The sequence below is a fragment of the Musa acuminata genome, chromosome BXJ1-1 (genome assembly GCF_036884655.1).
Source record: "Musa acuminata AAA Group cultivar baxijiao chromosome BXJ1-1, Cavendish_Baxijiao_AAA, whole genome shotgun sequence".
Taxonomy (NCBI): Eukaryota; Viridiplantae; Streptophyta; class Magnoliopsida; order Zingiberales; family Musaceae; genus Musa; species Musa acuminata.
In genome coordinates, this window is record NC_088327.1 from 9555999 (window position 1) to 9579703 (window position 23705).

Genomic DNA, 23705 nt, shown 5'->3' on the forward strand with positions numbered 1-23705 from the left:
TGGTGGATTTGGCAACAAAAAACAAATAGGGTTTGCATTGCCTGCAACCCAACACATACAAGCTCATGAATTCGCTGATCAGCAAAATAACATGAGAAAACAAACCAAGTATGTTAGCACGATTTTGCAATAATACAATCAAATATAATATTAGAGATTCACAGGCCATCATCGGTATCTTCACAATCCAATCATCAAAACATTGCAAAACGCTTGGTGAAACCATCAAGAAGCTATTGGTAACTTAAATCTCATTCTCTCCCAGTTAGAAGTATTCTCTCCTCTGATTCCAGTCTTCGGTATATGCACTCTAAATGGTTGTGAAACTCGCAACGTAGGCCTTGCAATTCCTTGGCTCTTTCGTATTCTTTGGTTCCCTTGTACGCCAACTTCAATTTGCTCGAGTCTTGTTGAACTCTGTTTGACCTTTTGACCTGTGCTAAAAGAGCTACCATTTCAAAACCTAGACATGTTACCATATTCTCAACATAGTAGAAAGCAAACTTTCAAAGTCTTAACAGTTGAATTTGCATCATCTTGATACATCAAAGTTCATTTTCACGATAGCAAATCACATATCCACTTCAAGTTTACAATTTTTAGGACTGTGTCATGGTAAAGGCCATTAAATTTGTTTATATCTGGAGTCATCAAAAGAGACCACACCTTTGATGGTCATTATGCATATGCGTGACATGAGAGTCATATGTCGTGCACAACATTAGCTCAGTTCAATAGACCTAAAGCATAAGGAACGATGTTAAATCGACATTAAACCATAAAACTGACCTCATATCTTGGCATTGCGCCTTCAAATTTTCGACACCAATCATCTCTGACAAACCAGGGTCTACAAAAAACCAGAAAAAGATCGATCAGAAACATGACTTTGTTTTGTTCAAAGGCCATAGATTTAAACGCCAATAACATAAAACATGAGACCTGAACATAAAAACTCTCACCAATTTAATACAAACAAAACAGCTTAGATAGTTGGGTTGTGAGGCACCAAACATGTAGAATAGATAGCTTAGGTCATTAAAATTTACGATATCAGCGTCAGACTGTTAACAGAACAGTCAACTCACAAATCCTTAGAAATCATGTTAAAGATATATCTACACCATAAGCAAAGCATGAAAAATAAGACGAAACTTCTAGTCTGCAAGAACAGTATACAAAAAGAAGATAGCTTCTCACCTTCCCCTGGAGGAGACCACAATGTGAGCAGGATCAAGTAGAAAGTCAAGTAATTTCTGGGCATCTTTCTCAGTCCTTAAGAGGACCATTCCACTACAAGACATCACTGGTAAAACACTATAAGATAGCTCTACTTGAGAGGACAAGGATGTCTGTTCATATATGAAATCATTCATAGTGATCGGTGATAGATCTTTCTCAAGATTATCAATCCAGAAAGCATAATAGTTTTTCTCTCCAAACATCGGCTTAAGTGGAGATCTTTCCGGATCGATCGCCTGCTTTGAAGTCTTGTCATTTCCATTGAACCTATTTCTTGCAATATCCAGGAAATGGTCCAGTGTTGGGTTCTGTGGCCATTTCTGCTCCATAATGCACATATCTTGCACATTAATTGGTGTCCTTTCTCCAGCTAAAGGGCCATGCTTCCAGAGGACTTCAAATGTGCAGTTGCAGATGGCTTCACCATTAACTGATCTGTGCTTTGAACGCCTGACCTGCCATTTGAGCATAAAAATAAATAAATAAATATTTCATGAATTATTCATAGTTCATTTTCTTGCGCCGCACATCCAAATAGCAAACAAGAAATTTAAGATATGGTTTTTAGAAGCTCAATAATGCATGAAGCACTCAATTGATAAAGAAGAAATGCGTACATAGAAAATGTGTTTGAATCCATGTGTAGATGGCAATCACTGCGAGAGCAGGAGAGGGAAGGAGGAAGCGGGAGAGGTTTCCAGGGAGCTCAAGGAAAGAGAATGAGAAGACAGCTGACTGATAAATACTGTCCGAGCGTTCTTCTTTCTATGCGTCCAATTCAAATAAATGGCAGTTTTGTTCTTTTAGGAATAGAAGGATGAAAACAAGCTTCCAACAAAGCGCATGAAAGCGCATAGAAACAAACAAACAAACTACATTGCCGAAGTTTAAATTCAAGAAACAAAAAGGACGAACTCACACCAATCCACTGTTTGAGGCGTTTCTTACAGGAATCGAACAGACCAGACATTTGGCAGGGCAACAAATCCTAATAAAGAAAGATCATTACCACCAAATTAGCAGGATCACGAGAACCAACGAGCAACATGCCGAATCAGCGTGAAAAAAAGAGAGCAAAAAACCTTCTCCGGAGCTAAATCCCCCCCAGAAGCCAACCTCGACATGCAACATTGCGAGTTCAAGAAGCAAAAAATCATTCTTTGATGCAATAATAAGGATTCCGGGATCGAAATTTGCAAAACCGTTTAAGAACACGAATTACCAACGAGAGATTTTTGCTCGATTACATAACAAAGAACAAGGAATGCGGCTGCGATTCCCCACTCGGAGAAGAAAGGGGAACGCAAATAAGACAGGAATCGAGATGAGAAAGCGGGATTGAAGAGGCACGTACGGACTCGACGACGGCGTCGTAGAACCGGACATCGCGGTCGCCGAAGGTGTGGGAGGCGCAGAACTCCGTGCCCTCGACCACCATCCGGCACTCCTCGTCCTGGAGCTGGACCGACGTGGGCCGGAACCTCCCCGCGAACTCCTCCAACTCCCTCAGGCTCGCGAACCGATCGGCGGGGTACAGCTCGTCGAACGCCCCGGAGAAGTTGCAGTACATCACGCGGAGGGCCGCCTCCCCTTCCACGTCCTCCTCCACCGCGAGCCGCACCTCGTACCAGGCGTCATCCCCCGGCGCCCGGAAGTCCAGGTTCGGCGGAGCCGGCGCCGCCTCGGACGGCCTCTTTCGAGCCATCGCCGCCTGAGGCGCGAGGTGAAGCGACGTCTGGGGGGACTATTTGTAGTTTCTTTCGGTCGGACGGAGTTTACGATACTCAAAACTTGCTCACCATACGTGGCATCCTCACGGACACTCCGTCTCATCTATTGGACCCACATGCGAACTAGACCCACAAGCACGGACACCTCACTGTGGCCGGGTACAGAACGGGGAACTCCATTACATTCCGATGTCATTTCTTCGGCCTCTTCGTCCCCACTCATCAAAACCCCAATCCCCATTTCCTTCCTCCCTCACAAATTCTAGTCCTGAAAACTCAATCCACAACGGATGTGGCTTGCGGCTGACGATGGACGCAAAGATCGCAACTTTTTGAGCAAGTGTGCGCGTCGAAGGGGTCGGAGCGCAGTCCACATGAGGTCATTTCGTCGAACGCATCCTCGGCGTGTTGGTTGAGCCGGGAATGGTCCCTTTGTTTCAGCGAGAACTTTAAATTCTAATTTAATTGAATTTAGTTTAGTTTCAATAAAAATATTTTTAATTCCATAATCTCAATTTAGATTATGAAATTAAAAGTATTTTTAATACAATACTTTTTAAAAATACCATGAAAGTGTTAGGATATCTTTTAATAAGATTTGAATGGATATATGTCAGTATTTTTTTATTTTATTTTTAATTTATGGGTAGTGTGTTCTTTTCTATTTTTCTCTATTTTTTTTTATAAAATTTTTAAGAACTTGTTAAAATATCCAAAAATTTTAGAGATGTCTTTGAATATAACTTGTTAGAATATCCAAAAATTTTAGAGATGTCTCTGAATTTGATCGAGATGGATATATGTCAGTATTTTTTTATTTAAAAAAATTATTTGATATTTTTAGAAGTATTTCGCTCATGCACATTGTACCATTTTTATTTTTTATTTTATTTTTTTAATTTTTACAAAAAATATCATGTACTTATGCAAGTTTTTTTACATTTGATTTTCTAAATAGGTCATATACACCTTGTAAAAATTCGACTATCAAAAAAAGTTTACTAATATGCGATGCATTGTTTTTAAACAAAAATTTAAAAATAGTACATCGAATAGTAGAACTTATTAAAATATCCTAAAGTTTTTGAATACTTATTAATGGGATTTCTTAAATTTAATTTAATTTATTATTTTCAAAATTATTTAAATCTTATATAGTGTGCCATTTTATAAATTTTAAATACTTTTTCAAAATTTCTTAAAAGTATCATGCACTATGTAATAGTTTTTAATATTTGATGTTCTAATTATGTCCTAAATGCCTAATAAAAATTTGACCATTAGAAAAGGTTTACTAATATGCAATGCACTATTTTTAGTCAAAATAGAAAAATAATGCATCTAAGACTTATCAAATTATCTTCAAAGTTTTAGGATACCTTTGAATTTGATCCGGATGGATATATATCAAAGTTTTTTTTTTCTATTTGAAAATTTTTAATATGTTATTTTTAAAATTTTAAATATTTTTTAAAATTTCAAAAAAAATATCATGCACTCCTATAATCTTTTTTTAATATTTGACCTTCTAATTAGGTGCAAACACTTGGTAAACATTTGGCTATAAAAAAGTTATACTAATATGTGGAATACTATTTTAGCCAAAATCCAAAGATAATGAATGCATTGCATAACAGGATATATGTCAGTGTTTTATTATTATTATTATTATTTTAGAGATTTTAAATTTTTTTAGAATTATTCATATCCTACATAATGTGTACCATTTTTTAATTTTTAAATACTTTTTATTTTTTTTAAAAATATCCTGTATTCATGTAATAATTTTTAACATTTGACCTTCTAGTTAGGTCTCAAACACCTACTAAAAATTTATCCATAAATTTTTTTTACTAATATGTGATATATTATTTTTGGTAAAAGTTAATGAACAGTAATAGAGTTATATGCAATATTTTATGCAGTAGGTTTACATGAAAATATAATATAAAACCCATGATACATGCAATATTTCTTGACATGCTCACAGATTTAATAATAATAAATATTAAATAAGGAAAAATGCTTTAAATACCATACTATTTATGAAAGCTCGTGTGTGTATATATATATATACATATATATGCGTGTCTAGATAACTATTAAATGATCGAACAGTAACAAAGATAATTTAAGTACTACAGAATTCATGAATACACATTATATACATATTTTATTCTTGTCTAAATAATTATTAAATGATCGATCATACACTTATATGATGTTTTTTATATTCTTAATTCAAGAAGAAAATAAAAAACACGAAGAACAAAGAAGAAGACCGACGAAAAAGAGATAAAAAGTGAGAAAAGAATCTTTTTTTTTTTTTTTTGGGCTTCTTCATCGATATCATTATCAATACTAAGGACAGTAATACCACCATATACTGTAGCAACCGTAGCAAAAAAAAAATTATTAAGCCAGCATTAACCATTTCAATCTGAATCGATCAATAAAGTCTTACTAAACTTGAGGTCCAAACCTACTATTATTTTGGATAGAAAAACTTTAGTCTTAGCTATCGAAGGTTAAATAGGTAAAATAATTCATCAAGGGACATTATTTGAGTATTTCTCAAATTAGGAATGTTCTAAGGGGAAAAAGCCAAAGTTATAGACTTTTTTTCGAGCATTCGCCCAAAATATATATTTAATTTTAAATATATTCAATTTTGTATAAGGTTGATTATAAAACATGGGAGTTTGTAACATTACCGTAATCTATCAAACGCATTTAAGATAAAATATAAAATAAATACCTGAATTAATATTTTGAAAGTAAAATCTTATTATGATTAATTTTGGTCATCAAACTGATGTGATAAAATTGATATGATCTAACGAGATTGGGTTGGCGATTTTGCGCAAAAAAGAGTAGATTGAGCATTTTTGTCTGATTATAATGATTTAGACTTTTTTTTTTGTCTAACGAGAGTGTATCAAATAAATTTTACTCGATAAAAGTGTGGATCAAAATTTTTTGCTCGATTTGAGTGGGTCCAATTTTATTTCTGGCTAACTGAAGAGACTTTTATAAGTGTGTCTAAAATAATATTCGTAGTGGTCTTTTGATTATTAAGCCAAGCGTCAAATTTATCTCGCAGGATTGTGCTACTGTCATTCAGTTTGAATAAGAAATTGACTTGAACATGCAATTATTCTCTGATAAGGATATAAATATCTTAAAAGGATAGGGATAAACTGGCTAAGGGACACTTAGATAATGTAATTGATTTTAGGATGTAATTTATTTTAAGATATGATTGATTTTGATCATCTTGAAGTATGTGATCATTTTGAAGATATGATTGACTTAATCATATAATCGTCTTGAAGGATGTAATCAACTTACGAATATGATAAGATGCAATCATTTTGATTTTGATGATTCTATCAACTTGAGGATCTATGTCTTAAAGAATAATATTTAATTGACATGAGGGTACGATGATCTTCATGAGATAATTAACTTGAGATTGATTGTAGCGAGCGAGAATGTAAAAGTTTTTTTTTATAAAAAACTTTGGTATGAGATTTGGTCTTCAGCATACAATATTCTTGTTTGTTTGTTTTTTTTTGACACGAAGGCTTCAATATTCTTAAGAGTATTATTCCTTTTGACATGAAGGCTTCAATGTGATGCTTGGTAGTATTGTTCCTTTTTTTTTTTTTTTGACATGAAGGCTTCGATATTCTTAGAGTATCGGTTCACTGTTTGGGATAAGTTATGACCTGATGGAAGTATAGAGTAGCACGTGGATCAACTAAATATCAAGTCTCATTAGTACACCTCATGATATAGCAAAGAATTTATTCTTGCCTTAGTCGGATGGCCAACAAAGTTGAAGCTCCAACTCTTTCATAAGTTATCCAAAGGTCAAAGGAAGATAAAAAGTGCTACTCTCTAGCATTCCCTCATAGAGTTAGTTATTAGGAAAGTAGAGACATTAGAATGTTGATATTGACGTTGGCGTGCAAGACTATTTGCAACCTAAAGGTAGGTAGCCTTTTGCTTGATAAAAATAATGCTATATCTTTATATTATGTATCTTTTTATAGAAAATGCTATATGTTTTTAGTCTAAATATCTTGTGTCAATATGTTCGACGTTAGTGCAAAAGACTACACACCCAGAGTGCATCCTCTAAAAATTCTTTGATGATCAAGTCCACGAAAAACAAATCTATAGAAAATTTAAATTTTTGAAAAAAGTTTAGAAAGTTCAAAATGAAAACACACTTACGAAAATTACTCTATGTAATATTAATCTTTATTAAAGTTGCACCAATGGGAGGGACATGTTAATCGATGATACATCATATCCAGATATAAGATCAGGTCCTCAACACAATTTTAATGCTTCCATTACAAAATTGAAATATGCCACTAGTAGGTTTAAGTTACAACTTCAAGAGCCTGACTAGCGAGAGGTTCTTTAGATACTCTCGAGTCAATTATATTACTTGTGATCTCCAGCTTCTTCCCTTCTTTACATGGATGAAAATTTTTCGAGCCGTAATTAGGCTACTCAACTTCCTCGGCGCTAAGCCTGCGTCGAGAGATTGCAATAACTTGCTTCTATACCCCATTGTAACTTGGGTTCAAGACATTAAAACTATGGCTTGTTCACCCGGTGATCAGCTAGCTTAGACTTCTGCGACGCAGCAGAGAGGATGGAGATAATATTTGAACAGAACAGCTTTACGCAATGTTGATCTTGAGACCACTCAAGGAGCGGCTGAGCCCGTTCCGATCCCCAATTTTATGGAGCTGTGACTCGATGGCCGTCTTAACAATGTTGACTCCTTTGGGGTCGGGTTCAGGCACATCTACGTGAAAACACCCTTGTTTCAGTGGTGCAGCAAGTTCTCGACCCAGTGCTTGCTGCTTAATGTAGCTGTAGAGCTGTTGGTGGAAGTGATGGTCAAAGGAGAAGCAGTTATCAGATCTTGAAGACGAGTGCTGAGACGACCCAGAGCCTTCTCTTTTACAGAAATGGGGAAGAGATGCGTAGTCCATTATCTGCATTAACCAATCAACAAGAGCTGTCAGTATGAATGGCACAAAACTTTCAAATGCATACCATTTCATCTGGAAAAAAAAGAAAAAAACTACTCTGATATGTGGGCAAACAGATGGTAAGAAAAATACTTAGAGTTGATTACTAAAGGAAAAAACACAAGTTACAGATAGAAAGAAGGACACAGAAGTTGCTTAACTCTTTCCACTTTGCAGCGAGGATCTCTATCATGGAATAGAAAGTAAATTCAAGAAAAAACTTGTTTAGTTGCTTCATATTTTGGTGTATTACAATAGTCAGGAGGCAAAAACAAGAACCTTGTAGGTTCCTAGTGTCCAAGAAAAAGCAACAAGAGGAGAATATATGAGCATTCAGAAGTTAGAATACTTTTCCTAAATATTCAATTTACCGCATAACCCACAGATACATACATTATACGATATATCAGCTGTTAGGATAAAATATCTCAAATTTTCTTACCTTCAATAACTCATCTCTGCCACAACCTTGCAGTATCTGCACTTTCCTTCTTGTTCTCTCTTGCAAGAGAGGCTTCACAACCTAGTTATGCCAGAAATCCAATTATTCATAAAGTTCATATGCTTATCGCTTACTGCAGGAAGAGATCAATCAAACAGAAAAAATTATAAATAGATAATATTTGATGATTATGATTACCTTCCAACATGCAGAAAATATACATGGAGCATTCACAATATAATAAGTCTCTGTCTTCTCTGGATAGTTTAGGTCATCAATGGTTGATATGATGGTTAATAACTGCATACAATAATTAAACCACGTAAGACAGAACGTATTTAGTGAATTAATCAAGTAACCTGCTTTAGAGAGGTCTCAGCAAGAAAAAAAAAAAATCCAAAAAAGAGTAGGTGGATTAACTTTTGAACTTCTATAGATTATCTTCAATAGATAATCTCAACATAACCAATAATATAAATCTTTGCTTATCTTCAATATATTTGAGATATTGCAATTTGCAATACAAATCACATGCCATTGTTCATGCAACAACTTAAATAGTGATAGGTTCAATATCATATAACTATATGCATCAAGAATAGATGTCCAGAAAAGTTGATGTGAATCAATAAATAAAACTTACAAAGAAAATACCTTTATTTGGCACAATGCTGAAAGCTTTAGACCAGTCATATCCAAAACTTTCACACATGTGGCTACATGTCGCCCACATTTCTTGGTTGAAGCAGGCTGCAAGGAAAAAAAATGTAAACAATAAGGAAACAGCTCATCTTTGATTGATTGAAGGTAGTGAACTGTTTAAATTATAGCTCACCAAGATTACATGATCCCGGTATTCATTCATTTGAATATGTGACTGCACATAATAGTTAACCTATATTTAAGTGATACCCACAATATTAGAATGAATAGAGAAAGATTCATTGTTATGAATTTCTTGAAAAAATAGATAAATAGAAATATTAGAAAAAGATTAAGCTGCTATAAATTACAAACATAACTATGCAAATTTGCATGTGCATATATTGAGCAAAAATTATCATCCTCCAGCAAGACAGAAAGTAAGTATTATATTTACTTAATACTCACCAATCAACATGTGTAGCAAGTATGCGTTTCTAGAGTTTCTAATATGGAATACATTGACTGACCCCAAACTAACAGTAATTAAGATAAGCATAGGCACTATTTCTATCAAGGTTTCAATCCACTGTACCAATATAGGTTCAGTATGTACTGGCATACTGACACATGATACACCAAAGAGAATGTGTGTGTGCGTGTAAGTGAGAGAGAGAGAGAGAGAGAGAGAGAGAGAGAGAGAGAAGAGGGGAGGAGGAGGATTGTTGACAGTCAACAGCAGAAATGGTTGTCTATGTACCCATTTGATTGGTTTTCCAAACCTTAGTTTCCGTTACATGGCTACTCATTTAACACACTTTAGTCTGTGTTTTGGCCATAATATCACCAAATTTCACCTAGAAGTAAGAGTACCAATGGTATCATCCATTATTGATTGGTCCAAGGAATGTCCTGGCCTATATAAGCTTATACCAGTCGATATTTAATTTTTCAGTTTTTTTATGGTGAGACCAGGTGATTTGAGTTAGCATACAATCAGGTATACCAATACCATATTGATCCAACTGGTTATCAAACTCAGTATATGACTGACATTTAAATATTTGATGTCAGAAGGGTTCTGTATTTCTCCACATTTAATCTCCCTATTTGGTTTACTTAAATCATCTAAGTAGTATGCATAAATGCCTCGTATATACATGAAAAATCACAAGGATATAATCCACATATGAGTTATATATATGGTGGACAAGAAATAATCTCTTAGGTTAGTTCAGCTATCCCTTCTTATCTTTTCAATCCTCTCCCGATTGCTCTTCTCCATGGCCAAGCAATACAATGGTAGGACCAGGTCTTAGTTTGATCTAAACAACATGCAAACATCAAATTTTCAGGACAATGATGATGTTGAGGACAACAACAAGCTATAATGTCACGGTTATTTGGAATCAGATAAATAAATATTTTCCCTACAAAAGAATTTTGAAGATATGGAGAAGAACAAATGATCAACTAAGAGATCCCTGCATCTGCCAGTCCTATTTGAACATTTAGCAGCCGTTAATCTAGAGATTGATATATAAAAAAGAATATTACAGAACTTACTGATGCTTTGTCGTATGTGCTCAAGCCAACACCAATAGCAAAAACAGGGTGACCCTACTCAAGAGGAAGATAATAGAAGAATTAGATAGCAATCAAGCTAGAGTATCTACATAACAATGATATATTACTCACAATGCCTAAAATGATGTCAGCACAAATTAACAAGACAACAAAAATATATTTCTGTGTACCATACTTTTGTACATGCTTACATAATAATGATTTATAGGGAAATGCAATTTCCAACATGTTTAATAAGATCCATAGGATGAAGGCATTATGCACTTATCGAACAAGAGAGCTTATTCAAGGGCAAAATACACATAAACTGATATAATATATAGGTATTGGTTGGTTTCAAGGTTCAGCAGAAGCTGCATTTGTACAGTGAAATACACTTGACAATGTTACAACAATCATTGAGACAGGACCAGGTCTTAACTAGAAAATAGGTACTATAAAGCAGATAGCAGAATAAGAACCAAATGAAGAAAGAAACTCCTTTGTAAGCCTTACATCCTTTGTGTATCCTGACAATCCTACAAGTTGTGAATCACGAATTCCTCTATACAAGTCAGCTGGAATTATAGGTTTCTGCATGGAGACAAGAAGCCATTAGAAAACAATAAACAGCATAGTTAGATTTAATGAAGTTGGCACTTTTAAGTCCTCTGGTGAAAAAGTTAACTTGCAACATTTTATGGTTCTTATTGAGCTTACAAAATTGTTACATAAGAGTCTAGAAAGTATGAAAAAGCTGTAACTGGCATGCTTATTATCTCGTTCTAATAATATTTTTAGCAGCTTTATATTTTTTCATACTTTTCCTTGTTCCTTATCAAGAAAATTTATTTTCTGCCAATCAAATATATGAGCTTATAAAAGAATGAATTCTTGTCAACACTAATTAGTGGTTCTTCTTGCTAGTTCTAAAGGGTGAAATGGACTTGTATCTAGAGACAGAAAATAAATATGTATTAGCAAAAGTTTATCTTAAATCATATGCTGCTATGTCACAGAGGATATATTGGAAACCAAAAATTAGGTTGACCAAAAAAATACTACAATATTTTTGAGAAACTCACAGCCAATATCTCGTCAATACAATTTTGTATCCTCCAATTTAAGCAATCCAACAGCTGCAAAAGACAGATAACTAAAAATTCAGAATAAACAATGTGGAATTTCCTCATGCACTAAAAACAGAAACAATTACAAGTAGCCAATATACAGAATACCATCTTATGTGCATTAGGAATACTCCACTCTCTAGCTTTAAGAAAGCGCACCAATGTTTCAGTTGGATACCCCTGGTGGATATTCTGCAAATTAACAAGATAGCACATAATGGGGCATAATACACAAAATTAACTAAAGAAGCATTTTTATCATTGTAAGGGCTGCAGCAGAGCAGAACCACAAAGAAAAGAGCCGAAAGAGGTCATACATCAAATAAAAAATTGAAGAATGGAAGAGGATGTTCTGAGATGTAATATCATTCTCCAAAATACAAAAAAAGGTCATTTATTGTGATGTTCCATCAGTGGCTACTTACAGTCTCGAGCTAAGTTAGCTAACTGTAATTATCGGCTCAGAATTGCTTCTACGATTTTGATTATCTAACCTTCTTCGTGTGAAACATGTGATGTAATTGAACTTGAAGGACACTGCGAGAAAGAATGCTGACAGATCAAGATAAAAAAATGTGCCATTTATGGAGTTAGAAGGAGAAGTTACTAAATATTCAGGTAGGAAGTGATATATGATGCATCAACAGGATAGACAAATTGCACCTTTTATCTAAGTAAAAGTTACTAAATATTCAGGTAAGAAGATGAACTGATATATGATGCATCAACAGGATAGACAAAATGCACACCAGTATCCATAAAAAACTATGGTGGATCATACTCTCCGAGTCCTCTTCAAAAATTACAGAATGTTCAGTGGTATATTGGGGGAGGCACTGAACTAATAGAAGTTCAGCCCTAGTCAGATGAGTTCGTATGAATACAGAAACTACCATTTTGCAATAAAATTCTTTTGCCATGATTACCCACAATGACTTTATAATGTAATTGCAACCCATACTCCATTTGATGTAAAATAAGATGATAAAGATGTCCATGGAGTAGCCTTATGAGTAATTGAGCTCACTTTTACCCTAAGACTAACATCGGAGTGAAGAATCTAGACCGTGTACCATTTTCAAGCAATGACGCTGATTCAAAAGGGGCCACTCGACTGATCGAAGAATAAATCAAAACCTCTTATCTCAGCACAAATCAAGAGACCTTCTACCCGAAAGATCTCACCGACAGTCAAAACCAGTTTGCATCATACTCAAAGAACCCAAAAGAAGAGAATGAAGAGCTCAGTTCTCAGCACGACTTTCCCAGTCCACAAGGCAAAAACCTCCACCAAAATTTAACAATACTGTCATCACTCAACTCATAGATCCAACACAGTGTCCACACAGATCTACCATGTCGCAGAGGACAAACCTGAAACGTAGCCTTCAACGACTCGTCCACTGCAAAATTCCAACCAGAGAACGTCAATACGTAACACACCGAACCCAAACACCCATAACTAAACGAAAGAAACGAAACGGACAGCATCGGGGAGGAAAGGCGCGGACCTTCGGCCACGAGCGCAGAGAACTGCTTGATCGCATCCTGGGAGGCGATCCCCATCGTCCCCGGGGCGGATCGGGAGGGGACGAAAGTGTCACTTGGTCAATGATTAGGGATTTCGAGTGGCTGCTGCAAAGGAGAAGAAGAAGAAGAAGAAGAAGAAGAAGAAGAAGAGGAAGAGCGGCTTCCTCCTCGTTTAACGCTCATCTCGTTCTATGCAACACATTTATAGATCGAGAAAGCGAGCGAGAGGGATTTTAAATTGGAATGGGGTAATCGATTTAAATTGTATTATTTTATTCGAAGGTTTTTTTAATTTGGTTGCAATTGGGAATATCATTTATCAAATAGATTAAATATTAAGAAAAAGGAGACTTAGCGATTGCAGCGCAATCGAAGTGATCGGTGAGATTGGACTCGATCAAATTGGGGTTGGATTGTGCCGAGTCAAAGTTTGGACTCAAATTCAAGGTCTTGGGATTTGGTTGCTGTTTTGCAGATTGGCCCCTGTGGATTTAATATTTGGAAACAGGGGCTTGGGGTGTTGCTGTGCAATCAAAGTGGCTGGTGAGATTAGTCTCAAATTGGACCAATTTGTGATTGGATTGTTCCAATAAAGAGGAAGATTCAATAAAACTTATAAATACTTTCAAGATTTGATAATAGTGTGTTATTATAAATTTCAAAACCCTCAAAAATGAGTATGTCACCTTCATTAAAATGCATCCACAAAAGTCATTAACCACTTCTAATCATGATTAGTGTTTATTTAATCAAATAAGATAATATATATTATTTTTAAATATTTTGGTATTCCTATTATTTTGGTTTATATATGTAAGTTTATAGGATTCGAAAGAATATGTTTGTGCTAATCTTAATTCAGAGGGATAACTATGGAAATCACTCGCTTATTTAAAATTTATTGTTAAAATTTATCTTAACTCAGTGACCAATTAATGGAATTATTTCCAAAGTAGAATATCACTATTGTAAATTTTATAACACACGCACACACACACACAATAAAATTTGTTAACCACTACTAATTATGATTAACATTAATTTAAACTAGTAATATATATTTTTATATTTTTAATTTTTTTGATTTTGAACTACGTGTGTTGTATTTTAGAAAAGCTCTTAGCATCAAAATTATTGATGCAAAAGTGAAAAAAATCAAGATGGCAACATTGGCTGCCATCTGCATACAGACAACTGACAAGAGCGATGGTGATCATAGGGGCAACACCCCACGCGCGCGCACCCTGTTAGTTATAGGTGCCCTACAAGCCAATCATATGAGTGATGACATGTGTGACTTGACACAATTTTTTTGCTTATTATTATTGATGCATCAAAATTATTGATGCAAAAGTGAAAAAAATCAAGATGGCAACATTGGCTGCCATCTGCATACAGACAACTAACAAGAGCGATGGTGATCATAGGGGCAACACCCCACGCGCGCGCACCCTGTTAGTTATAGGTGCCCTACAAGCCAATCATATGAGTGATGACATGTGTGACTTGACACAATTTTTTTGCTTATTATTATTGCTAGTCATAGGTGTCCTGTAAGCCAATCTTGTGAGTGATGACACGTGTGACTAGACACGCAGTCTTTTTGTTTATTATTATTATTTGATATTTTATCTATTATCTATGCTTTCTTAAAGGTATTAACTATAATAAAATTTACATATTCTTGTGTGGTAGATATAGAAGAACAATACACTTAGCAAGAGCTAAAGAGTTTTATTGTTGTATGAATCACACCTAGTTTAGTAAGGACTATACTTTTAAAAGTTATATTGAGATCCATATATTTATGAAAGTGAAATATTTAACTATATTTCTTTTCAACAAAAATATCATAAAATTTATTACTGAGTATATATTGATTCCACCTAATTTTAATTTATTATTAAGCATGTGTGATATTTTCGTTTGTACAATCGATAGTACGAGGAAAAATGAGATTAAATATTTTACTTTCATAGGTATAGAGATCCTAATATAATTTTAAAAAATATAGATATTAGAATGTTAAAAGTAAAGATAATCTATAAATAATTCGTTTATTATGGTCAGAGAAAAGTTTAGTGAAAAATTGGAGAGAGAGAAAATAACAGAAGTGACTACATTTTCTCAGCCACAAGCAATTGTGAGGTACATGAGACTCTTCTTTTGTATGTAGGAGATGGAAGTTGGGAGTCACAAAAGGCTTTAGCCTTCTTAATCATTAGGAGACCAAAAGGATCCAACCACAACTTGTGGTGGCATTTGCATGTTCTCTAGAAGAGCATAAAGGAAATGATTTCCATTTCTTTTCTTTCTAAGGTGAATTTTCTTTTCTTTTCTTTTCTTTTCTTTTCTTATTTTTTTTGGCAAGTATAAGTAATCTAACACGTAGACAAGGCTTTGATATCGATATCTTATCATCAATAATCAAAATATTATCTAGTTAGCATCTTTAAAGTTGACTTATTAAAAAAACATTGAAGATCGAAGACTATGGAAAACTAAATAAATACAAGATATAATGGGTGGGTTTATGATGATGAAGTCAAATAAAATGGCAGCTTTAATTGAACTTTAGACTTGTTCATGTATAAATAAATTAGGGTGCACTAATGGATTATAATATCAACATCAAAGACTCAATAATAATAAAAATAAAGTATAGATTCTGTTTCGTGGATTGACAAGCTTTCGACAAGGGGAATAGTTGACATCAGCTTTGCGCATCCATCAAAGTCAAATGACTCGGCCTTCATGGTTGTAGGAATATGCTTTTATATCATCAAAAAAAGGTCAACATTATTATTATTATTATTATTATTATTATTATTATTATTATTATTATTATTATTATTATTATTTTTGCGTGATCCAATGATTTGCATGGTAGGTATTTAATTAATTTTTTTCTCTTTTGCAAAAAGACATAATCTATATATATATATATATATATATATATATATTATATAGTGAATTATTAAGTAGAATTGTTTCTTTCTCGTTATCATCATCCAATAACTCAAAATCTATATATATATATATATATATATATATATATATATATATCTTATATTTTTCGACTACTTATTTTTCTTTGAGGGAAAAGAAAATTGGTGTGGCTAACCACAAATTTGGATTATGAAGAAAATTTAGTATAAAATTCGATTTGATGATACTTGTAATTTTTTTTTTCTTTTTTTAAAAGAAGGAAATACATTAAATATTAACTGAAGTTATAAAAAAAAAAAATCATTTGACTAAGGTTAAAAGAAAAAAATATATTGCAAATTGTGTGTGGAATAAATCATGTCAGCCCCCAGCAAGTATGGCAGTCAATCATTTTTTATAATGAATCAATTGGACCAACAAAAATACATTAAGCATGTCTTAGGAAGAGGCATACATGGCATGTCATTGTTCTCTACTTAAAAAGCATAAAATAAGGTTCCATCAGAGAGGGCATGAACAGGTTTCACTCTTCTCCTAAACTTCAACGCACATAGAAGACAAAAGGAAATGGATAAAGATTCTGCAATGGCATCCGGTAAAGCCGGAATGTGATTCTGGAAATGGAATTCAGCAATCCGATGAAAATAATAGACAGAATAATGTGTTGTTCTTTATTCTTTAACATTACCTGAAACAAAGTTTTGTTAGTGACAGAACAAATTTAAAGACTAAAAATAACTTTTAGTTAGTGAAAAATGACTTCAATTAAAAGAGACATACTCCACAACAACGATAGGAACCAAAAAAATGTTGCACGTTTCCACCCCTCAGAACAGATGCAGAGTTCCTGTCGTCGGGTGCCTTATTCTAAAACATGTGAACTCAATTCTGTTCAAGAACAATGTCTTAAGATCAGTATCAGATAAATGATGCTGCCATATGGAGAATAAACTCAGTGAGGCTTGATGGCCCTCTTCTGCCTGACAGTAGTACATCAAATCAATGGAGGTTCCAAACAAAAGACTGGAAACCAATTACTTCGTATCAAGTTGATATGGTTCCTTCGGTAGGATTATATGCTGACAACAGGGTAATATGTGATTTAAACTTGTCAGTGGTGCAAACTCTAATCATCTAATGACGCTCATCATCATCACTATAAATAATTTAATCATATTTTGGGATGACTCACCCGGGATTTATTTTATCCCTCGAGTTGCTGTAAGGTGCCTATTAAGAAAAGAAAAATTCAGGATTAGTACGTCATGATAAATATTTTCACTCAAATGCTAAGCAAGATGGAACTTTTGTGTTTTCCAACTTTCCACTTTTGTAGTTGAATAGGAGCAAATCTTCAATTAAATTCTTATGGCATATTTACCTGTGACATCACATGAAATAATGCTGTACCCAAGCATCTCAGTTTATTCTTCATTGCATTTCTGCATGACTCTAGCATGATGATGCAAAAACATTCTTCGTTTCCCTCGAGATGATGCAAAGAAAATGCTACAAAGCAGTACACTGATGCAGATGCTTGTCTCAGCCAGTGAGTGACATAGCTAAGCACTTTGAAAAGAACACTTGTTCAAATGTATATTGCAATGCTACGTCAAAAGAAAAAGAAAAAGCAACGTAGGCCACTAGAAAATATACAAATTTTGACTCCAATAAACTCTCATCCTATAGTCCGACCATGATGAGCAGAACCTTGTGCCCAGTCCTTGTCTCAGTTGCCAAAGTTTCTTCTTTCAAATTAATACTGCACATATAAATCCAGAGACTACAGAGCAATCACTCAGTTCATTGAACTAAAGATTTACTTCTACAATATATCTAAGGTTACAGAAGTAAAACTAAGTTTCCCTAAATATAATTTTAGCACGATTGTTACATTTCTCAGTTCTCCAGGAGAACATACATGTACTAAGAGAGTTCAGATATCACCCGGTCGCATTTGTCTTCCAATATTTTCACAGCTTCAATGAATAGCTCTTCTGGTGATAAAGCCCCAGTGGATTCGACAGTAACTGCAGACAATCAAGAAAGATACATTAGATCAAATAACCCAGAAATTAAAAGCATATAATCTTGAAAATAGTTGCAGTGCTTACAGATAAAGTGATCTTTAACGCGTCTTAGTTCCACAAGTTCTTCATTTACCCCCCGAATGCATTCTCTGCACAGTGTACAGGCACGCGGGTTCGCTACCACTGCCTTCTTTCCACCTGCTGTGAGGCCAAAACATACAACCAGATGAAGAGAAAACACAGAAAACATGATATAAGCTACATCCAAGTGATTGTGTAAGGAAAAAAAAAACTTGTACAATATCTTGATTCTATGAAGGACAACAGAATTGGGTATAAAAGATGAAATGGATGCATAAAAGATATTAAAGATTGGCAAGTTCACTTGGATATGTCCATGGAAACCTAACAGATCCATTCTGCACTTTAGTCAAGCATGATGGTGGCATCAAGTTCCTGCATAAGAGGACTTGGTAGCCAGTGAACTTTCTGCTGTTGAATGATATGATGATATCAGAGCACTTGAGTATGCATCAAAAACTAGGTTTTTTTCTCCACCAAAGATCATAATTAGAATACATGATAACTACAGCAGACCAGGTATCTTTGTAATCAAGGGAATATGAAGAGAGAGCTACACTCTTGAGTCAGAGGAATAGAGACTCCCATAAACCAAGTGCAAAATTGAGACTGGACTAATAAAGGTTACATATTTCAAATTTTAAAAGTCAACTGCGTGGTTAAGAAATAATCATGAAAAAAATTATTAAAGCATAGCAGTTGAAGGAAAAGTAAGCTCCTTTGGTAGCATGACTGTTCAGTGGCACTGGATAGACAGCTGAATGAGGAGGATGTCGTTAACCAACTAGATAAGACAACACAACCAAGATGCATGATCTCTTTTAAGAGAAAACTAAAAGGAGACGGGAGTAACTTCAAAACTCGGTAACAGATTTTCCGGTTGATAGTCATGTAAGTCTTTAATTAACCATTCAGAAAGCCCATGTGGCTAATGAACCTAAACAATGCTGAGTCAATCATGTCAGAGGATTAGCCTGAGCCATATATACTAAAGCTGAGCTGAGTACCATTAAAGATGAGCCAAGAAATATGTTAGTATATATTGCAGCAGAACTGCAGTGCAGGCATGAGGCAACTAAGAGTTACAGCTAACAGGATCAAAATTATTGACAATTGAATAATAAAAAAAATGATGTATGAACAACAAATATGAAACATTTTTTTCCCTTATAATTTATGTTCCAGATCACACAGTTCTTGTCCTCTTTTAAATCTGGTGCCATTGGAAACAGGATAGACTGAACTTATCAAGTCTTCTTTGGTTCCATTAAAGTATTGCAACAACGAATGACTGAAAAGCAATCAAAAGCAATCTAGTGTAAAGATAATAGGCAAAGAACTAATAGCATATCTCACCAACAAGAACCCATTACATAAGAATCAAAATTGACAAAAAAAAAAAGGTAGAGCACTGACCATTTCCGAGGTCTTCAATATCAAAGACATTAACTGGACATTTCTTTACAAGCTTCTCAGCAACATCACCGATGACTTCTTTCAATAGAGAAACCTAATAGGAAAGATAACTTAATAAGCGTCCATCAATTACAAATGCAAGTCAAAATAAAGAAAAGTTCATTAACCTCGGGAAGCATCCGGTACCATGCTGTAGCCACAGGAGACCATTTGGCATGAATTTTGCCAATGCCTTTAACAGCATGAGCTTCAAGCTCGATTGCCTGTAAGCAAGGAGTCATCAGAAACAATTCACCTCATTCGTGAAGGTTCTTTAAAGCAAAATAATTCACCTCATTCGTAATTAAAAAAACACAACGTTATCATAAAGATAACAGACAATTCTCAGCTTTGAAAAATGATCCAAATAAATTTCTAGGAGAAACTACACCAACCGGGAGCTTAACCTTCAAAATGGTAAGTAAAAGATCAATTACCAAACTACTATCAGACACAATGGATGTCAGCATAGTTGCATGTGCTTAAACATTGCAATATTTCCAGATCTGGTCTCCAAGTTGCATGGCAAAACACAGCCTTGCATAATCATAGCCAAAAGTCATAAAACTATAAGAGTCAGGGAATGTGTAGAAAATAAATCAACCGAAGGGAACACATCAGGTGGTCAAATTATGTTTCAAGACATTGTGGAAACAAACCACAAATATGATAAAATGCACCAAATTAAGAGGTACAAATCATGAATAACATGTAGATTTCAAAATTCAAAATACAACAAAAATTCTCGAAATGACAATCGTAATGATTCTGCTCCCTCTCAAAATATTGCTTAACGTCACTTGTGAAACAAAAGGGCAGTATCGTTAAAACAAGCTGGAAAATTTTGATGATTATCTTAGCCTCATTAATTTCAGTCATATATATCAGGCAGGTATCTAGTCAAATACCATGTGAAGAGTGTCACAAGCAGTGTGTGAGAATTTATACCACCTACAATTTTTTACTCTCAAAGTACCTAAATCAAGATAGAAATGAACCAGTTACCAAGAAGGTCTTTTAACAAATATGAGAGGAACACAAAATAAATTTTGGTGAAGTTATGAAATACTTCACTATTAACCCACTTAAGTTATGCATGTTAACTTTTTCACATTCTCAGCCTTGGGAAGGTAATTATACCAGTATATGAGGATTGAAAGAAAATACGCAATTTCTTCAACTAGAAAATTAAAACTAACCAAAAAGGTCATAATCAGAGGGCAATTGATGAAATGCTACAAAACTATCAGCAGGCATCATCTCACTGCCATATTGTACAATATCAATAATTTATCTGAAACATATTTAAACATGGAAGAGAAAAAATTCACGTGCAACAACGATTGGATACTCATCCATAATCAAAATAGTACCTGGCCTGGCCCAAGTTTAGCAATAATGATGTCATCAAACTTCACACCGAGTGGCTTTTTTGAAAATTCTGGCAGGGAATCTTGAATACAGCTGAATGAGGTATAGCTTTTTGCTTTCGCAGAAATGTCATGGGAATCCATTTGAAGTTCACTGCCATGTGGCAGCCACTTCAATTGATCTGACTTAACTGGATAACCAAAACAATTATTATTAGACCTCCAACAGCTAAAGATTGTAATCAACAAAAAACAGGACCAACAATACTTGAAACTTCAAACACTGTGAAATCTACAAGAGCATAGTACAAAAGATCAGGAACATCCTGAGAAATGTTGAAATCAGAACTATTCAATCTCTAGAGAAGAATAGAACACACAGAAACAAGCCGAAGTGTATGCAGAACACTAGGTGCAGACACAGATCCCACAGTAGGACAACAAATTTTACAGGAACAAGAGAAGTTATAAATTTTACATATGTTCACTAGGCCAACAAAATAATACCTGTAACACGTGGACTGCCTTTTTTACATGACACATCCAACTTATAGACAATAGTATTCCGTTCATTTGGAGCATCATTTTCTACAAGGAAAAGAAATTCAATACGATTTAAAAAGAGCAGAGATATCCTGAATGCCAAACTGAAAGCATACAGTTACTTATACAAACCTGAGAGATACTCAAATAGCCTTGGGTCAGCATTAAGTGGAATGAGACCCAGCCTGTGGGCAAGCACCTCATCCGCTACAACGGATGTGTTATTGACCATGAGGACTTTCTCGATGGCCATTGTAGGAACCTGTAAAATATTATTGGCTACAATCAGATGTTGTTTAGCCTAGACAATTTTTTTAACGCAGATTATTTAATCATCAACACCAAGAAACTAAACATGAGCTACATAATATAAATGCTTAATAAATTGGTTGAGATGCCTAAAGAAACAAAAATAAACAAAATAAATGAGTTAAAAAGTTTCTTGTTAATCTAAGAATATATTCATGTCATTTGTAACAATGGATGTTTTCTGTCACTGTACCTCGGCAATAAGGATCCTCCTGAATGCATTAGCCAACGAAGCATCAATGCCAATCATATCAAATTCAATCTCGTTGTTAGTAAGCCTGACAACTTTGACCTTAAAGTTCTTGCAGAAACTGTCCACACCCACACTATTGTCAACTCCAATCGATGCATAAGCACCAGAGTACTGAATACCTTCTGTCTTCAGATGCAAGTAAAAATTTCCAGAGGCAACAAATATCAGTGATTCAACAAAATAGGTAATAATCACAAAAATGAACAGGAAAGTAAAATCTAAACTTAAACTCTGAACATATCAAACTTTAATTTATGAATATTATCAATAACAGGTGCAAGTAACACGAAACTACTTTTGCTAACTTTCTTAAAGATTCAAAAGACATATTCCAAAAAGCCAACTATTAAAAACAAAAAAGTTCTCTGAATTCCAAGGAACTAGCAACAAAGGAATTGGAAAACTGCAAAATAGAGGGGATCAGGACATGAATAAATACTAAGTATACGAATGAAGCAAAACGTTGAATAAGGTAAGGTTTAAAGAAAAATTACAAAAAGGCTAAACACCACTAACGAGGATGCAGAATCTAATAAAAGATTTTTTCCTAAAAGCAAAGCAAAGAACATGAATCTCATTACCTGGGAGTTTCTTTTCTTTTGCATTTATTTAATCATGCACATATTTTAAGAAAGTTCAAATCCAGGAGCAGAAGGCTAGTAAAAGATCACAACTACTGAAAACAAAACTACATGTGGCTAATTTTTCTGCTGGAGTCACGTCAATACAATCGTCAGCAAATTTCAAAATTTATCTGTATTACGCTTTCAGGCCAGAGGATTTCATTATGTCACACAAGGTTCTATCAGGTAGCTCGGAGAATAAGGGAAAGAACTCCAGGGCATCAAAATATCAGTCAAACATAACATCAAATAACATATCTTCCATAAAATTTCACCACTTTAATCGCTTGATATGCTTAACGACGCTGCTCGTTAACTCGTATTATAATAACTTGCTGATATCCGTTTTGCTCCCAATTGCTGTGCAGCTACCTAAAAGATTTCCTCATCACATGGAATCCCACAAGAATGCCTTTTGCTGTCAAAATTCACGCTATGCAGAGGGAAATAACCACTCATCCACCCGCCATAATTGATGAGAACCGTACGGTAAACCAATAAAACACGCGATTGTTCGGCATCGATACAGGGAGATGAACCGAGGGAGTGATGGATGTGATTACGGTTGCACTTACATGGATGGGGGCGTCGGCCTTACAGACGACGCGGGTCCGCTGGAGGTGAAGGTGCTCCGGGAGCTGCCCCATCGGCACGTCTGGCATATCCAGCGCCGACACCTTAGGCGACATCGCTCTCTCCGACACCACAACGCCGCGATCGGGCAAAGATGAGGAAGGCAAGTAGTGGAGTCGG

At 34.8% G+C, this 23705-nt stretch overlaps 3 protein-coding genes across 9 annotated transcripts; all 3 read right to left on the minus strand.

The window, feature by feature from the left end:
- Positions 1 to 66: 66 nt before the first annotated feature.
- Positions 67 to 3211, minus strand: LOC135584410 (uncharacterized). 2 transcript variants are annotated; one of them, XM_065179947.1, is made up of 4 exons: positions 2597 to 3209; positions 1201 to 1697; positions 790 to 850; positions 67 to 434 (listed from the first exon to the last, which is right to left on the minus strand). In XM_065179947.1, the coding sequence occupies exons 1-4, from the start codon at positions 2945 to 2947 to the stop codon at positions 252 to 254; spliced, it is 1092 nt and encodes a 363-aa protein (XP_065036019.1). In that variant the 5' UTR covers positions 2948 to 3209; the 3' UTR covers positions 67 to 251. The 2 variants fall into 2 exon arrangements, with proteins under 2 accessions (XP_065036019.1, XP_065036025.1); XM_065179953.1 differs by having other exon boundaries at positions 250 to 439; positions 2597 to 3211.
- Positions 3212 to 7313: 4102 nt separating this feature from the next.
- Positions 7314 to 13542, minus strand: LOC135671770 (phosphatidylinositol/phosphatidylcholine transfer protein SFH2-like). The gene is made up of 11 exons (XM_065179965.1): positions 13321 to 13542; positions 13184 to 13212; positions 11918 to 12001; positions 11765 to 11818; positions 11196 to 11273; positions 10680 to 10733; positions 9307 to 9366; positions 9126 to 9221; positions 8670 to 8771; positions 8472 to 8552; positions 7314 to 7993 (listed from the first exon to the last, which is right to left on the minus strand). The coding sequence occupies exons 1-11, from the start codon at positions 13373 to 13375 to the stop codon at positions 7673 to 7675; spliced, it is 1014 nt and encodes a 337-aa protein (XP_065036037.1). The 5' UTR covers positions 13376 to 13542; the 3' UTR covers positions 7314 to 7672.
- A 3121-nt stretch (positions 13543 to 16663) lies between these two features.
- On the minus strand, positions 16664 to 23705 carry LOC135584415 (uncharacterized). 6 transcript variants are annotated; one of them, XM_065180004.1, is made up of 11 exons: positions 23528 to 23704; positions 22270 to 22455; positions 21900 to 22029; positions 21732 to 21812; positions 21228 to 21415; positions 19983 to 20078; positions 19816 to 19909; positions 18403 to 18519; positions 18210 to 18318; positions 17481 to 17518; positions 16664 to 17176 (listed from the first exon to the last, which is right to left on the minus strand). In XM_065180004.1, the coding sequence occupies exons 1-9, from the start codon at positions 23639 to 23641 to the stop codon at positions 18215 to 18217; spliced, it is 1110 nt and encodes a 369-aa protein (XP_065036076.1). In that variant the 5' UTR covers positions 23642 to 23704; the 3' UTR covers positions 16664 to 17176; positions 17481 to 17518; positions 18210 to 18214. The 6 variants fall into 6 exon arrangements, with proteins under 6 accessions (XP_065036076.1, XP_065036067.1, XP_065036062.1 ...); XM_065179995.1 differs by having other exon boundaries at positions 16664 to 17367; XM_065179990.1 differs by having other exon boundaries at positions 16664 to 17518.